Source organism: Puntigrus tetrazona, chromosome 12 (assembly GCF_018831695.1).
Source record: "Puntigrus tetrazona isolate hp1 chromosome 12, ASM1883169v1, whole genome shotgun sequence".
In the NCBI taxonomy this organism is placed as follows: domain Eukaryota; kingdom Metazoa; phylum Chordata; class Actinopteri; order Cypriniformes; family Cyprinidae; genus Puntigrus; species Puntigrus tetrazona.
The window spans coordinates 11,346,743-11,365,485 of NC_056710.1; the positions used below are offsets into that span (position 1 = coordinate 11,346,743).

General features: G+C 38.5%; 1 protein-coding gene across 2 annotated transcripts in view; it reads right to left on the bottom strand.

Annotated features, from left to right (window-relative positions):
* The window catches only part of bmpr1ab (bone morphogenetic protein receptor, type IAb), a 30,348-nt gene that overhangs the window by 2,284 nt on the left and 9,321 nt on the right, over positions 1–18,743 (bottom strand). The window contains exons 3-13 of one of the 2 annotated variants that reach the window (XM_043253748.1): positions 13,497–13,613; positions 12,171–12,407; positions 3,086–3,257; positions 2,896–2,998; positions 2,713–2,812; positions 2,409–2,505; positions 1,999–2,134; positions 1,279–1,471; positions 796–1,093; positions 504–679; positions 261–391 (exon numbers count right to left, since the gene is read on the bottom strand). In XM_043253748.1, coding sequence (XP_043109683.1) covers positions 261–391; positions 504–679; positions 796–1,093; positions 1,279–1,471; positions 1,999–2,134; positions 2,409–2,505; positions 2,713–2,812; positions 2,896–2,998; positions 3,086–3,257; positions 12,171–12,246 — 1,482 coding nt within the window. In that variant the 5' untranslated portion in view covers positions 12,247–12,407; positions 13,497–13,613. The remainder of the gene's footprint in view (positions 1–260; positions 392–503; positions 680–795; positions 1,094–1,278; positions 1,472–1,998; positions 2,135–2,408; positions 2,506–2,712; positions 2,813–2,895; positions 2,999–3,085; positions 3,258–12,170; positions 12,408–13,496; positions 13,614–18,743) is intronic. The other variant, XM_043253747.1, reaches the window with a different exon arrangement.

Here is an 18,743-nt window from a genome sequence, read left to right on the forward strand (position 1 = left end):
ATGTTTAAAAAAAAAAATAAAACATGAGCTTAAACATATATATATCTGTTATGAATCATACTTATCTTGAACATTTATACATTGTTAAAACAATCTCTCAAATAATTCAATGCACTATTCAAAGAATCCTAAATTAAGGAATGCTTTATGAGCACCAAAATAGCATATCTGAATTTTTTTGAAAGCTCATGCAACGAGTTTCTTTTGAATTGAGTAAAAAAAAGTATGCTGTTGAACTAAACTGCAATGCTAGATCTTACCTCGTCACTGTTCCAGCGATTAGACACCACTGGTCTCATGCCTTTAACACACACCACTTCCCTCATGTCCTCGTAGGACGGTTCTGAAGGTACCATGTCCCAGTATGGCAACTGATACTCCTCAACAATACCTGCACATAAAATAAATGCCATCGTCATAAACTCGTCACATATTTAGAAAGGAGAGACATAAACGTGCTTTGACATGTGTACAGATTATCATAACCTCACATATAAACTAACCTCCTGTCACGCATCGGCGGGCCATCTCCCAAACAATGAGCCCATAGCTGTAAATATCAGCCATTATGTACGCTTGGAATTGGTTCTTATTTAAAGTCTCATCCAGGACCTCTGGTGCCATGTACCGCCGTGTGCCCATTCTCGTACTCAGAGGAACGTCCACCTCATTGGTATCGCTAAAATAAAATCAAACACAAATGGTTGCATACCAGCTGTAAATAAAGTATGTCGTTTTTATGTTACCGGTGTGTTTGCATGCATGTCTGAGTGTGTGCTGCAAGAGCGTCTTCACCTGTTGTATTTCACAGCCAGGCCCAGATCAGCGATGCAGCAGGTGCCATTCTTCTTTATGAGGATGTTTTTGCTCTTCAGGTCTCTGTGTGCGATGGCAGGTTTGCCCTGCGTGCCGTAAATCTCTGTGTGGAGGTGGCACAGGCCGCAGGCTGCAGAATAGGCTAGCCTCAACAGAGCCTGGGTGTCCAGGGTGGTGTATTTCAGATAGTCATAGAGAGAACCATTCTCATGGTAGTCCGTGATGAGGAAAAGCTGAGTGAACGCTCCTGTGCCCTTAATATCAGCAGCTATAAAACCTGGAGTAAGACAGTAAAAATCAGTGTTAAGGCAAATAAAATATTATATTCTGTAAATGTTTTATATCAGGCAAACCAGCTACATTGTCCCAGTTTCATTGCCCCATAATACGATGCAAATGCAATATACAATATAATGTGTGTCCCTACTCAGTGTCTTTGGACTTTTTTGTGCTGGAACCTACCGAGTATATTTTCATGCCTCATGAGCACGGTTTGATAAATCTCGGTCTCTCTGAACCAGCTAGCCTCTTCACGGGTAAAGAACACTTTCACTGCAACCTTTTCTCCTCTCCAACGACCAAGCCACACTTCTCCATACCGCCCTTTCCCGATTTGACGTACCATCTGTATCTGTTTGGCAATGGTGCGCTGGACCTGTGAATATACATTCAAGTATATACAATATACAATTTACAAAACTATTTATCTAGTTCCCACTAGTGCTGTCAAACAACTACTTGCATCCAAATTCGCCCCTTATATATATATATATATATTTGAATATATGTATATATTAAATATTTTCAAAATATATATTGTATGCCTAGTCTGATATTTATATTTTATTTTATTTATATTGTTAAACACCCTAGTTGTTTGGAATGTGATTGTTGAGCTCATCAATATGCAAAATAATTATATAAGGCACACACAAACACATGTAAACAAAAAAGTTTTATGCCAGATGTAATTAATCGTTTGACAGCACTAGTTCCCACACCTTCTGACCAATGAATTTATTATATTTTCAATATAAAACAAAACAAAAAAAATAATAAATAATCTCTTCATCATTATAACTGGAAACCAGAAATATAAAATTCTCTGATATGTACTGTTTTTCAACGACCTTTCAAATCTGTTTCTTATCATAAAGAACATTTTTAAAAACAGTGCCTCACCAGCAGGGGGAGCCCTGAACCGGAGCCAGTGCTGGACTGACTAATGAGATCTTTGAGAGACTCTCCTGCAGGGATGAAGGCCTCGTCCTGCTCCAGATCTCTCTGGTACCGTCTCCGTCCTGTCTGCAGCTTATACCTGATCAAACAGCCACACAAAGCGTATAATCGCCTTCAATATGACGTTACATCACAGAAGCCACCACAAAGGGATCAGTTACTTATTGCTAAGAGCTCCGGTATATATCCATGCATTAAGGTCAAACATAAAAGGTGCTAAATTTACCTGACTACCTTAAACAGGTGTGCCTCTGCCAGTGTTATCAGTGCGCTGGTCAATAATTTACAGACTGAGGTGCATCTTTCATTCATTTCAGCTGGATAAACATGTCATTATGAAATAAAAGTCTCACCTGTAGTAACACACCACAGTTATTGCCACCAAAGTGAAGCAACACACCGTCACGGAGATCAGAAAGGCCAGCAAGTGTGCGTTCCACAACGAAGGCTCTGGATTACAATGAGATCACAAAAAAGCAGTATGTTTAGCCACTACAGGAATAAAGTTCATTTAAAAATTGGACAAAAACAAAACTTTATTTTAAATTGTGTGTAATGTATCATTAATTGCAAAGCAAAACTTTTGAACAAAAAAAGACACGAATAGATATAAAGTATTAATTATATTTGGCTGTTCTTAAGTGACGTTCTACTCACTTCCTGGAATAGGTGGTGGAAGTGTGGGCTGAAGGTCTCTATTACAGAAATCAGTGGAACAGCACTCAATGGTCCGTCTGGTCTGAGCATTAGGGGAGTCCTGGACAACAATAACCACATTCAGTCAATGATAACGTCTCAGCACTTAAACATTTATTTTTCACTCTTCTGTTCATGTATTACCTTGCACTGGAAGTGGGAGCCCTCATACTTCATGCAGCCGGAGGTGAGGATAGCCTCGCCGTGCTCATCCTCCTCTATGATAGCAAAACACTGGCCGTTGGTCCTGCATAAACGCCAGAGTGTGCACATTCAGGTGAGGAAAGTGGAAAGTGACTGTTGTGAACAGCAGGAAATCACACGGCGTACTTACTCGCAGGTGTTGTTTGTGGCATCTTCTGGGCAGTGGCCTGAGCAGTAGCAGCTAAGGAAGCGGGCAGCATCCTCTGGGGCCACAGTGGATCCGTCCCCTGACTGGGCTCTCTTTTGATCTGGGCCGGGCTTGACTCCAGTGCCGTGAAGCATGTAGTCCGGGTTCTGCCCACCTAAAAAAAATTAGACCATCATTATTGCACAAACATTTTACTGAAGCAGTGAAACTGTACCAAAACTGAACATGCAAAAAAAAAAAAAAAAATTATATATATTTTTATTTTATTATTATTCTTTTTTTTTTTTTTTTCCACAGAACATTGCAAAAGCAGCGCATTAACAATTGTGAGGGATAGGCTTTGTGTATTGCATGTAATCACATCCATACAATTTATGATTCCAACAACGTTTGTGAGGCAAAAATTTTGACATCTAAGAAATTATCTGCTTTTGCCAAAAAAAAACAACAAAAAAAACTGTTGATGTTAAAAAAAAACAAAACAAAAAAACATACTTTATATATTGTAAATTACTAATATTTGTTTGGTTTATTATTACTTAAAACAATCCAATTGCAGTTTGATTGAAATTACTTGGAATGTGCAATAAAAAAAAAAAAATAATAATATATGTGTGTGTACTGTGTATATTTAGTATTTATATATACATACACACATGCGTGTATGCGTTTAACATTTAAGAAAAATATATTAAATAATAAATATGCACAGTACACACACACACACACACAAACAGATCAAACCTATAAAATTCACAGCCACCTGAAAACAAAAAAAACTCTTTACTGCCTTCAATCTGTGCTAAATCATACTGCAAGGAATCTAAGGACCTTAGATAAATAGGTGGGAGTGAGGAAAACAGATCATCTTAGACTGTAAGTAAAAGAGGGTGATAAGGATTGAAAACTGGGACAAAGAAAGAGAGACATGCAGATTTCTCTGTGCATCCGTCTGAGTGTGTGAGCATTTGTCGCAGACAGACAGGGTGCATATTGCCCCAGGCACAAAGACTCATGTGTTTAGTATTGCTGTGGGTGCTTCCTCTTAAAGCCCTGCTGCTCGTCCTGCAGGTCCGGGCAGGCTTAAACACAGTCAAAATAAGCCCACACTAAAACAGGCATGCTGCTGTTTAGTAAAACACCACATTCCTCACCTAGGATCTCATTACTAGGGCCTCGCTTCAGACCCGTCCCACGTCTTAAGACCGCTTTAGTCCTCTCTCTGAATATTAACATACATATCAGATGGAGACGAGAGAGTCCCTCTGAATCACAGTGCCTCATTTCCCACAGTAGATGAGCAAATGCAAACAAATATAAATGTCAAACTCCATCCAGTAGGCAGATCTTACCTGCTATCAGCAGAATTACACAACAGCAACACCTCCAGCCATATCAGCTGGGGTGGAGACCACTAAACTGATATACAGTCTGATAAAACAGAAGCATGGAGCCAGGATGCTTTAAACCGTGAGAGCTGATATCAGCCTGGGGATTGAAGAGGACGTGGCACAATAATATCGGAGGAAGAGAATAAACAAACCGCATGTACAAGAGAGTCACACTAGAGGAAAATATAATAAAAATATATTGTTTCTATTTAAATACTGTTCCATATTTACATTCATATTTTTCAGTGTTATCAACAATAAAGCAGGTTATTTAAATAAGCAGAAACATCTAAATTGACATTTAGGTGTGAGTATGGTGCTTCTATGGCCCAGTGGATAGAAGAAAAGTGCACTACAGAGCAGTAAATGTAATAATGTATGTAAAAATATGATTTTTTTTTTTTTTTTTTTTTTTACTACATCTGTGTTTAAGGGGCAGGTTTTGCAGAATTTGTGCTGAATCTCATGAAAACATAACCAGATAAAATTAAAAGGTAAATATATATATATATATATATATATATATATATATATATATATATATATATATATATATATATGTATATGTATATATATATATATATATATATATATATATATATATATATATATATATATATATATATATATATATATATAAAAAGGACACAGTACCAATACAATACAGAATTTTTTAAATATATTTTTTTATTTCCAAATCAATTTCAGATTTTTTTTATAACTGCAATACATACATTTTTACAGTACCACAGTTAAACATAAGAATAAACATATAAAATATGAAATGTGTAATAAAATGGCCATTTTATTTAAACCATCAGAAAATATCTCCTTCTTTATCTGTCCTAAAAACCTATATTTTCTTTTAGCACCATGTAATTTCCTGCATTTTGACTGTGGGCTGAAATACGACCTGAGCATGTTTTATGAGATTCACCCAGGGACATGAAATGATCCGAGTGGAAAAACAAGATGCGCGGCCAGGAATAAAAGTGTGCTTGACAATGCAGTGGTTATAATCAGTTTTATTGAGAGGGATCCTGGAACAGATGTGTCAAACATGATAAGATGTTACTCAACACCATGTCAATTTGTGGAACATCGCTTACAAAAGAGCGTTCACGAAACGTTCTCTTGAATGGCCTGAAGGTGAAATGGTGAGAAGTGGGATTAGGAGGAAAAGTGAAAGGCCAGATTAGGAAAACAAGAGACAGGATTATAGTGTATAAAAGTGAGGTTGAAGACCGGGTCGAGTGGCACGAGCTCTGGAGACTGATCAAACACTCTCAAGCCCTCCTCTCTTTTCATGTAATGCTTTGTCTCTCGTTGAGTATGAGTCACTCCATTCATATGCTACGCTCCTGCAATAGCCAGCGATACAAATCTTCTGTTTATGTGTCACGGTTCGGTTTTTGCACTTGAGAAATGTTCATTTGAAGCCACGAAGGCGTCCCATGGCCCCCTCCATTACAGCGAAATGCAAAATACGCGTCCAAAGCATTTGATGTAACATCTTTGATCACTTCGCAGTTTAGTCCAGACGCCGTTGCCGTCACACGGGGCCCAGTGTGATAATGGAGGTGGAAACGGGTAACATAAACAAGGTGGAATAGAGACAGGAAAAATAAAGAAAGAAAAACAGTATCGCTCCGAAAGCCCTGCTCTCAGCAAGAGGCCAGTAAATTGAAGGAATGTGAACAGTGCAGTCAGAAACACGGCTTGCTTTTAAGAGCGACTGTAAAAAGCAGGCTAATCTGTTATGATGTGTTGAGCCCTACACGTCCTAACAGCTACAATGCGCAGATAAGCGCCAGCTAAATTCCCGCAACCACAACAGCGGCACACAAACAACCGCAGGGCTCAGGAATGTTATCTGAGCTCAAACACATAAAACAGGTTTCGAGCCAGAAGGGTTACTAAATCAGAGCAGATGCGACTTGTTGCGCTATCTCTGAAGTACCTCTGAGGCACCGAGTGATTCATTGACATTACGAAGCCACTGAATACATTCGCTCTCCTTCCCCCTCTCCGCGCTTTTCCTTGGCTCGGAGAGACGGATCTACAGAGCATCGCCGTGCTCCTACATGTGTGCTTGATTCTGGCTCGCCGTCACCGTGGAGTCTGAGGTCTGGCAGTACTCAGGCAGTAATGAGTCCTGCTGACCGCATTCTCCCAGCCTGTAGGCAGCTCGGCTCAGACTGTAGCGCCAGCCTCTTAAAGAAACACTTCGGCTCCATTTTCCATACAGTCTGCCCGAACATATACACAGCACTCTACGGTTACACGTCCAATCAAAGTAACAGGTGAAGCCAATCAGCAATCTTACTCTGTAGATGAATAAAGCTCGCAGTTCTTCTATTCAAAGACATTTGCTAATGAAGCACCCTTTCCATTCGATGAGTCAAAGAGAACAAAAATATCACTTCATGATACTTGCACAAAATATAATTATTTGCGCAAAATATCACTAAGAAATGTAGGAGGAGCCACTGCATAATTTTCTTAGATAATAAATTACTTGTGCCTCAGAGCGGAGGTGGATGCCTGCTGTCTGGAAAGACGGTCGTGCAATTATACAGAAATACTTTGACGACAGACAGGCTGTGTAACAAGACTGGTCAGCTGGTTAGTCAAGTTATGCCATCCCGTCGCGCAATGTTATTTGAGGAGCATCTCCTTTTTTGCACTGCAAAAACTTTTGTAAATGTATTTTCCTTCAAAATGCAGCATTTCCATTGATCGTTCCTGATGAGATACTTCAAAAATACGGGTAATGGAAACAACTACAGTGGCCCTAAAATTTATTTGGACACTTTAGTGAATGTCACAGAATAAAACATCAGGATATCACACCAAGTGGCATCTGAAAACAAAAATAAAAATTATACATACATACATACATACATACAACCTTTTCATGATTGTTTGAAGGATGTTTGAATTTGAATGAACAGAATAACCATCATACTAATTAGAAACATGTTCCACAAAACTAGTTTCTTCTTCATTTTCATCTATATTTTGAAATCTTTTGTAAAAGCTTTGACTGAAGAGTGTACTTGTGCTATATTTCTATAAATGCATGTCTTTATATTACGCTATATCTTGCAGTAACATTTTAAAATATGGTATAAGGGTCACTGTTTCATGCCATAGTGTTCTCTGAACACTGTCAGTGTGAGACGAGGCAGTAGCTGAAGCTTTAGCTGTGATCTCCAGGGTAAACATCTGCGGTTTGACCCTATTAAAGCAGAGGGTAGAGTAGGCAGCTCAGACGTTATTGAAGCTGTAATGGGAGGCTTGTCAAGAGGTAAGCAAAGAATATATGGCTTTACACCTTCATGAACAGGCTATGCTAGCTGCTTCTGGCTCCTGTAACAAAAGTGACAGCAAGACCTCAACAAACTTTTGCAATGCAAATTTTGAATAAACTGAAATAAACTGAAAAGTAGTAAGCTTTGTTGATCTCCATGTGTCCTCTGCGTTGTAGCTATTATTTCTCAGTGCTGCAGTAAGACTTAACAGGAAATGATGCAATGAGCCAGCCAAGTCTCTACGAGGGCGTTTGGATCGCAAACCTATAATCAAAATGCTGGTCCTCATGACAGTCTCTCAGTGTCTGCAGCAAAAACGTAGGAGAGGGTAAATAAAAACACAAAAATCCTCCAAGACATCCATGCTAAAATACATCACTGGGTATCCATTAGATACATCAAAAAAAAATGAATCATGTGTCCTTGAGGGACGACACGTAGGAGGTTTGCTCCTTTGTGAGAGGCTAAAATATTTAAGCTATTTAATTATTTCATTCTTACACCAGTTATTCATTAAAATCTGTAGACGTTTACAACAAAAAAAGAAACTGAACAATGTGGAAAGGCCAGGCTGTAGGTTGTGGGCTGGCAGAAATGACTTGAGCTTTAAGTGGCAGTTAACCTGAACCTGCCATTATTATTTATTTACTTTCATCTCTAATAACGATCGTTATAATTATCACACGGGCTTCCATTTCAGGGCAAAATCCCCCCAACGCGTAATAATCCAGCACCATTTGAAGACCGGCTTGTTAAAAATGGAATGAGGGGGAAGGAAAAAGGGAACATATGGAAAACAACGGCCTGCCTGACACAGACCAATAAAGTTGGCTGCCTTTATGAAAGTAAAGCTCTAATGGGCTCGGAGACACCTCTAGAGACAAGCACCTAACAGCAAGCTGTAAAAGTGAGAGTTCAGACTGCCTTTAACAGGCCTCTGCGCTGCGCCGCTGAACACGTGCTCGCTACAGTGAAAGCACGTCAGAGTACAGAAACTCAACGGACTCTTCTATTCAAATGCTCTGGAACCTGTGGTCTACAAAAACAAGGAAAAGAACAGTCACGCACACCAACACAAGCCTTCATTGTCAGACGGTAACGATTATTTCCGGAGAGCAGCGTGCATTTGGCATATTTAGTCCGGTACCTGTCAGCCAGCACAATACAGGAAATGGTTAAAGTGTCAGGGAAACTCATAGCACCGACAATAGACTCAACGAGTTTCCTGTAGTAGGGTCTGGGCGGGCGTCCCAGTGTGGTTGAGCAGTGCAACATGGGAAATGAGGGCAGAGGGACAGAATCACTGAAGCGACTCGTTTTCAAACATTGTTCATCATAATCCATTCATTGGGAAGGAATGGTATAAAAAACCTGGTAAATATCAAGAAAGCAATTTTTTTTTTTTTAAATGTTATGTAGGGTCTTATGATATAATTTTTCTATGCTCTGGTTTAATGTTTAAATTAAATCAATCTTAATAAAAAGCATGTAATAACAGCAATTTTTTAAAAGTGATGCATGTCTAATCAATTTGATAAAAAAAGAACAATAATAATTTCATTGAAACCTGAAGGGGTATTCAATTTGAGATTTAAATATTTGTGAAATTAATGTAGTGTATTTTCAATAAATAATATCTGAAAGAATAACAGCTACACAGAAGTAGTTTTAAATGCTACAATTCCACTTAAATACCACCTTTTAACATCTTTTAAACACCTATTAAAAGTATACTGATTTTTGGATTTACCAAAGCTTTAAACACCTTAATGCTAAAATATCATGAATAGGAAAACTGAACCAAACTAAATATGTAAAACAAATCAAAGAGTAATCTCAAACCTAGGAAAAAAAACCTGTCTGATTTTGATTGTTGTATTTGGTTTCCACACAGTCGAGTAACTAGATCCTCTTACTGCCAGTTTTCCTCTCCTATGAGCTCAACCTATAAGCGCTCAACCTCACCTCCTCCTCTGAAGGCAGAAAATTCCATAAAGTTCATTTATTAGCTCTAGGATTAAAAGCCTGTGTTAAATGTGTTGAATGACATGACATTTCTCACAGGAATGTGTTGCCATGTGCAATCAGGAGACATTATTTTGTGTCAGATGTCGACCTGCCCTCAGATCAGCTTCCATAAAAAAAAAAAAAAAAAAAAAAAAAAACAGCATTCATGCAGTTCAGCTCTCACCCCGTCTTGTTCTCACCGGCACTCCAGTCTCCCTCATTTAACAGGAACCTTTGCAATGACCAAGGGTAGTTACCCTTTGTTTTAAAGGCTCTGGCTGACTTTACGAGTGAGAAGAAATTGCTGCCAGCACCCATTTCTTCTTTTGTTCCTTTACAGGGAGGGAAACAGCAGAAGCAAGAATACATTTAAAGAGGCTAAACTAGGCTAACAAGAAGACAGCGAGTACTCCAAAACAACTGTAAAGTTAAACTTGTGCAGTGAACAGAAACTGTTGTACCAAACAACAGAGGAAAGTAAAGTCTCTAAAATGCATTTGCACCCCAGAGATTTAAATTCGCCTTGGTCATTTCCTTTTGTATACAAAATGATGAGCTTAACTCTAAAAGGAGTTAATGGGGTTGTGAGCTCTGACATACTAATTTAAACTTCTTAATCTCTTTCGATCTTTGTTTTTCTTCTAGCGGACTCCATAGTGTCTCTAGTTCTTGATGGGAGGAAAACTCTCTCCCATGGCTTTTCTGTTGCCAAGAATAGACAGCGTTTATGACTCCAAGATATCATTGCCTAAAATAGAGAGGCACTTAGAAAAATAAACTTCAAAGGACTAAACAGAAACAGATAGTAAGACCTCATGACATCAGTGGGCAGCTCTCAAACATAAACAATGAATCTACTGTTTTTAAGCAACAAGGGTGGACCACGGCAAAACTGCTGAGTGATGTTTTGTAGCCTAGAAAACTTGTTGACTGTATAACAAAATATTATGTAACAAAGTATACTTTGACTCATAGCTAGGCTCAAATAAAGTCTGTGCCCAAAAATCTGGACAGGACACAGCACTGTTCTCAATTGTACTGCACACATAAGACACATGGTTATATGCATTCCCGACGCGTTTGTTTATTGAACATTTTAGCTATTTTAATATTTTTAGTTTTTATTTTTTCCAGCTAATAAGCTTCAAATGCTGTTATACAGTGTGTTTTCATTAAATCGATCAAACACGAGTAAAATTTTTTAAAATATCAGATCTTATTTATATTTAAAACACAAATATTTTTTGTATTTTTTTCCTTTTTCAAAACCTCTTAAACTTACTGCCCCCTACATTTTTGAAAGGAATTCTGCCTTTAATTTAGTCATTTAATCAAGAAATTGATCATATTTAATGCATTTTACATATTTCATCCCCCTAACATCAACTAATGTGAAAGTTTTCTGCGCTTTGTTAATGTTAACACCTTATCCCTAACCCAGCCTTCATTAAAACACTAGTGTAAAACCCTAGAGGAAAAACAGCATTCACCTGAAACACACACATCTACACTCTTGCCCACCGACACACTCCCTTATTTCTCTCTTTAACATATCAACACACCATTTCAAACCAATCACCCAAACTATTGTTTCTCTACATAGCCAGATGGCCTCTTCACGCCCAAGTCCCAAGACATGTATTCCCCAAAGCCAATCACTCCTGAAAGAATGAATGAATAAAGACGACATGAATGTCAAACAATAGTCATTAACACAGACTGTTAAATTCTCAAATAGTGAGTCATTTGAGAGAGAAAAAACAAAACAAAATACGTGTGCAGTTCCTCACGTTTGCATTCACCTGAAATGGAGTCAAAGTCTCCATTACTGCCGACCCATATTAGAGAATATCAGAAGGCCATCAAATCAATAAAATTAAATAATGTAATTCAGATGAATGTCCTGGCAGATAGTGTTTGTTTGCTAATGCATTGCAAATGTGAAGAGACAGATTCTGAGCTTTCGGGGCCTGATGAAAATAAAAAGCGAGGCCATTACTGTGCTATGTTTTTAAAGGCCACCATCCATTAAAACAGGCTTCTGCAAACACTGGGTATTATCCAAATACGGCGAAATCAATTCTCCTGCTGCCTCAGTCTGCTTTGCGTTATAAATTGCTGCTGCATTTCTATTGTGCATCCAGATGAAACAAAACAGATGACCCTTCCAGTCAGCTCCAGTTTTCGCATTCTTCGTCACTCAAACAAAACTAAACAAAAAACACATTTTTGTTTGCTATAGGAGTTTGCGATTCAAAACAGACACTTTGTGGCTACTGCCAAGCATCTGCATGGTCCGCTGAGAAGAAAGAAATGGTCAAGTGTAGACACTTTACCGTAATGAAACTAACTTACCCTCAGCAGATGGCGAGAGAAGGAAGGCAGCTCCCAAAACGCCTAAGACGATGACCATGGACGAGTTTTTTATCATGTTGGCTGAGATCCAAAAACTATATAGCTGTCTTGCTTGTGCTGTATTCTTTTGAGTCAAACAAAGTGGCCAATGAGATGTGAAGGTGTGAAGACCGAGGAAGAGTATGTTGCGTGATGCAGACTTCAAGGCCTCTTTACAGCCTCCTCTTGTTTAAGACCCTGTAATGAAGAGAGATGAATGCTTATTAATGTTTTAGAACCAGTTGTATTCAAATTCCTTTGCGCTTCAATCTTAGTGTCTTGACTTGACCCCTGACCCCGAATCAGAGCAGAGTTGTGGGATAACGACTCTCAAGACTGGAAGACTACTCAAGATATTCTACTCAAATGTAGATTCTGGATTGTTTACTCGTCCTCATGTCGTCCCAAACCTCTTTCCCACTTTGCACAATAGATTTCAATGGTCACCAAAATCATAGTTTATCAGAATATCTTTTTTCTGTTCTGCAGGAGAATGAAAGTCACACAAGTTTGTAAGGATTTAATGGCAGAGTTTTAGTTTTTGGGGGGTGAACTACCCCTTTAAGCAATGTCCCGTTCAAAATAGCTGGTGTTGGGTTCTGTCCAGCGTTAATAACATAATGTGTCTGCTTTCTCATAGCTCCTGCTTGTCTCGATGCAATTAGTGGCTCCCAGAGGCTCTGCGGGACTGGGGGCCTGAATTAACAGGCACAGAGAGGGGGCCGGTGTCTGTCACTTTTCATTTGGCCGAGGGGGACAAAGAGCCCCGACCTGCGCCCTACTTTTCACACTTCCCTGACTCCTGGGTAATGGGGAAACAAAAGGCGGGGCTCCTCTGGCTCACAGGGACCCCTTAAGACTCTTCACACAGGACCACAGAGCAAGGGATGGAGAGATAGGAGTTACAATAGGTTTCAAACTACTACCACTACCACTACCACTAAAAATGATAATAGTTCATTGTTACTGAGCGATATGGTTTGGCATAGTACGGTATGCAATTATGTCCATTTCTATTGTCAGAAGATGTGAATGGTACCAAAATAAACTGTACCATATCACTTTTTAGGTACCCTTCCGTTAGGGTTCCTAGCACACTAAAGTATACCAAAAGGGTGGAGCTAAATTCACTGCCCAAATTGATTGGTTGACTTGAATAACCACTTTTGTATGAAAGCCACTGAAAAAAAACAAAGTTTATTGCAACTTTTATCTCCCAATTCTGATTTTACAATTATTTTCTCAGAATTGTCAGAAATCTGCAAATAACCAGAACGAAATACTCACTGTTGGTTTTGCAGTTTTTGTGAATACACCTTAGGAGAGATAAAGATGGAAGATCCCTCAAAGCATGCCTTGACTAGTCAGTGTGGAAAGCTTTATGGCCTAAGGACAGGAAGTGTGCTGACAGAGAAAGAACAATCTTATCATGAGGTCTCTGACACTGAGACTTACATCTGTGAACAAGATCAACCCACTACAGTAAAAACACACAAAAAATATTACATGCAGTTAAAAACAATATTCAAAAGAAATTATCTAAAAAAAAAATCATCACGTGAAGACAGGGTTTTGAAAACCAATTTGCTCTTGTTAAGAATTGCAACAGATGTGAATGTGCATTGGCACACGGCTTAATATCAATAACATAGAAGTTCGAAAACTGGCAGAAAGCAAATCTCTGCAGCAGATGGACCACCATTAAATCAGAAGGCAAAGATGCCATAGAGCTGCGCTAAAGGGCATAATTTATAGTCTCACTGAGCATTCTTTCAGAGGAAAGCTCCTCATTAATTTCCTTTGAATGGATGAAAGACCAGAGAGATGGGGGGGAAAGGTAAAGCAACTGTAGCCACCATATAGAATGACCACACCTTATAGCAAATCACTGAGGCATGGCATGTGGTTTCTGGGAAGGCATTCCCACAGTCTTCAATCATATGATGCTTGAAAGGGGAAGTCACTCTGGAGACAGAAATCTGAGGAAGAACAGAGCCAGCTGTGTCACTCGCTTCCCCAAAGATAATGCTGCTTTGACAGCGCCTTTGAATATCTTTGTTTTTTCAGCTAAGAAGAAAAGGATAACCGCAAGATGCCAAACATCCCGTTTCAGACAGGTTTTGGAAAGGCAGGTGAGATGAACAGCTAAAGGGATCACCCCAGATATCCTGTTAAATCTGTGGCCTTCATCGATGCACACACTAAAGAAACGCATACAAAACCAGAGCTTTGCATGAAAACACAAATCACAGACCAACTCCAAAGAATCAGTGTTCTATTCAGAATATTAATATTAACCCAATAATTGTTTATAGATAATTGTTTTTATGCTTTTTAAAAATAAAAATAAAAAATTATAATCCTATAAATAAATAAAAAATAAAACTCTAAAAAATAAAATGAATCACAACATTATGTGAATATATACAAAGATTTTCTAAAAGTTTACATTACCTGTATTACAAAATTATTAATTCATTTAGAGATTATTTTACTGGTTCGTTATCTTAAATTGACTAAATATATTTCATATTTTTGACAACTAATTTATTTACTTTATTAATTTTCTAATTTATGCTACATTTTAAAAGACCAAACTTTTTTATTCATCATTATCTAAGCTAATATAACTTATTAACTGTGAATTTCGATTGCCACCTGTATTAGAATAATGGTTATCTGCACAATGCAAAAGGTTTATTTAAATGCATTTTTAAGCTAACTTTATTAACATGATTAAACTCAATTTAACTTAATAAATGAGTGTTAGCAATCAACAAGTAATCAAACAGTGAAAAAAAAAATAAATGAATTGAGCATGCGCAATTTAATATGCAATATCAATGTATTCGGACAAAAAAAAAAACTAAACAAAAAAACAAAACTATAATATCTGGAGATAACTAACAAGGATTTTTGCAATCAGAATCTCTTAAAAAGAACTGCCAAGAGGACACCACCAAATCTGTGCTAACAATGATGAAATGTGCCTATATCATTTTTATACAGTCTACAGAACAACAAGTCCTGCTCACCACAAAGCATGTAAACAAACACAAACATGCTTTTCACCAGCGCCGACCATGCTCTCTAACTCGTAGATTGAGTGAATGTGGTATGTGGATATGTGTGCTGGCATGCGTTTCGCTGGCCCCTCCTGGGGGCCCCTCCTTGCAGGCAGCCCAGCGCCTCGCCTGCCTCTCAAGTCACGCCGGCCAGCAGGGAGAGCAGACTTCCTGGCTCCACTCTCATTGTTTGCTTGGCTGCTTCTGAGGCTCATCCAAGGCTGGATTACCATAAGAATACTGAAACGTTCCTGCAGAGAACTCCCCTTCCAAACCTCCCGCTTCTTCTCTCCTGTCCTCCTCCCCCCTCTCTGTCCTCCTCCATCTATCATTCCCATTCCCTGGCCACAGCTCTTCCAACATCTCAGTCACGCTCTGCTACCAGCACAGCCTGCCGTCGCTTTCTCTCTCACATCTACAGCCCATCTTTGGTTTGTATCTGCAGCTTATCGGATGTCTGAACAACCCTCAAGAGACACACAACCCTCTAATGGAAATATAAAAGGGGTTTATTGGGAAATAAGATGTGAATTTAGTAAGACTGATGGTATCTGATTTGATACCAGGAGGGTAAAAACAAATCTTTCTGTGGAAACATCTACAAAAAAAAAATCGAGTGGAAAGTGCAGAAAGTTAAAAGGAAGGAAATGAGGGCGGAGGTTTGAGCAGACGCCGGGCTCTTTTCAGACAGTCGTGGGTTCAAGAACACACTGATGATGGTTTTGCATAGTCATCCTGCTCTACCAATCACCCACATGGAAGCAAGTAATGTACCTTGGGTTCTTCTGTACTCTATTTACCTGCATTCCAAAAATAAATAAATATAATTTCATTGGTCGACATAAACTACCAGTAAAAAGTTTGTACACACCTACTAAATTATGATAATGTCAATGTCAACTTTATTTATATAGCACTATTAAAAACAACAGCTGTTGACCAATGTGCTGAACAATATATTAAAACTATTGATTAAAACAAAGTACAACATAACAGCTTATAAACACTGAACATCACTAAATAACCACAACGTTAACTACATGCTACAGAAAATAAATATGTTTTGAGTTTTTTCCTGAAATCATGTACAGATAAACTCAGATTCATCATATAGCTTTCAGATCCACCATCTATATCATTATAAATCAAAGAGAGTGGTTTACTAACATTATATAGATAATTAAATATATACGATTGTGGGTTGTATATTATATAGGCATAGCATAACTCCAGAAAAGGTCTTTAAGATCTCATAAATGCTTGACTGATAGCATATGCAAACGCACTGAAGATCATCCAGTGTTTTGATGTGATATGATACTAGCCAACTCTCCCTGCACACAAAAATAAGCATCATTCAAATTTTTTAAATACTTAGTTAACTCTTATTTGAATATAACTCTGATTGTCTAACTTGAACATCACATGGGGTTGTTTATCCAAAAGGGCAGCAGGATTGGATTTTGCACAAAACTGTGTTATATTTACTATTTTGATTACAGTTTTTTTTTTTCATTGTAGTTTTAAAATACAATAACCCTGCTTCTACTTACTGAAATAGTGAATGCATTGATTTTCTGGGTTTTCTTTTTCAGCACACAAATTCAACTGGAACACAAACCCTCTTTTCTCTTTGTAGGGAAAAAGACAGCAAGTCCAATTCCCATTGATCCAAATGTCTAGAGGAGTAGCAGACTGACCAAGTCCCTCTGTCTAGTCTTACTTCAACACCTGCGAGTACCCTGCTAACACCAGCGGCCCATTACAACATTACAATCTAGTTTCACAAACACACGGAAGATACAAACCTATTTAAAAAGTAAGTAAATACGTCTGCGAGATGTGTTGATGGTGGCTTAGATTTACTGCTGTAAACACTCTGCTTGGACTTACAAGCTCTGAGCAGATCCTGGGAAACTTGTGCAGAGGCTGCTGTGGGTTCACAAGACGGCTAGATTCATTCTAGTCTGTAATTACAACATTGAGCTGAAAATAAGGCTTTGTTTAAGCAGATGCACACGCTCCAGCACATTCCACAACCAAATGTAGCCTTGCTCTCCAGAGAGGACTTCACGTCACCGAGACATATGGCTGGGAGGTTCAATTCTGGACAACACAACAGAAGGTCCATGCTCAGTTCAACAATCACAGATCAGCTCTGCTGGCAATTGGACAGAAATGCACTCTGCGTACTGTCTTGCATTATATGTTAGATGATCATACAATGGTATGGGGTCAACAAGACTTTTTAACAGTTTGTACTTTTATTCACAGAGGACACAAAATGTATCAAAAGTGACAGTAAAGACATTGAATATAAGTCATTTGCATTTTAAAACACATTTTTTAAACTTAATATGAAGAGACAGACACAGAGAGAGAGAGAAAGTGCCCAAATATTAGAACAGTACTGTATCTGTACCTACAATAAATCCAATGGCCCAGTCATGTGACCACGATCATCTATTTTTGTTATGTAAACTGCTCTTTTGGTCATGCAACAATATTTATAATTAAATTTTTTTAAAACCAAAATGGTTGGCAAAACAGCAACAAGCTTTTGGACATCTCTTCCAGATTCAGTTTTCTCCATATATTTTTTCCTGTCTACAGATTTTGATTTAGAAAGTACTGTTATTTACCCAGGTATAGTCATTCGAGTTCCCTAATCCTAGAGTGTGAAATCTTGTCTCCCAGATCACAGTCCACAGAGCGGACCTGTGAAAGCCAATTTCTTTTTGAATGCGGAGAACAAAATCCATATTACTAAGTGGCTAGTCCCTCTGTGTATAGAAACACATGTCATCCAGCTGGCAACTGAATGTGACATTGCCCCCTTCCCCAAAAAACACTAAGTGCAAATTGTTTTGAGCTGAAGGACGTTGCCCTGATGAGCAAAGCATGAAAGTGCACTTCATGCAGGGTTCTCCGATGTCTCCAATTCTCTCGGCAGGACACTTAATGGCTGCGGCAGGAGGTTCCTCTGTATCAAACAGATCATTTTCACACTCTGCAGAGCTTGTGCTGCCAGAATGTCTGTTCCTGCGTGAGTTTACAAATCAAGATGTCTGCCACAAGGTGTTTAAATGGATGCTATTTTCTTCCTTTCTTATCCACATGACTGGAGAGACATACTGTGACACTGCTGGAGATCTGTTTTCTTATCACTGTGGAGTGATGGTTGTTTTTCAAGTGCTAAGGTTTGAGTCAGTGTCTCTCAAAAGGCATTAGGGCATGACAGAAAGGAAAGAGGCGTTGTATTTTCCACTACCTGCTCACAAATTGCATGGCTGTGGGATGATAAAGAGGTTTTATCATCTGTGGTAAGCTTTCGATCGTCTTGCCCTGCAGAGGGGGTTTGGTATGAATTAAGTCCAGCGTATAAGAAATTAAAAGGCACATTTATAAAGAAGGTCACATGCCTCTAAATGGACCATTAACCCAAAAATGAAAACTCTGCCATGGCAAA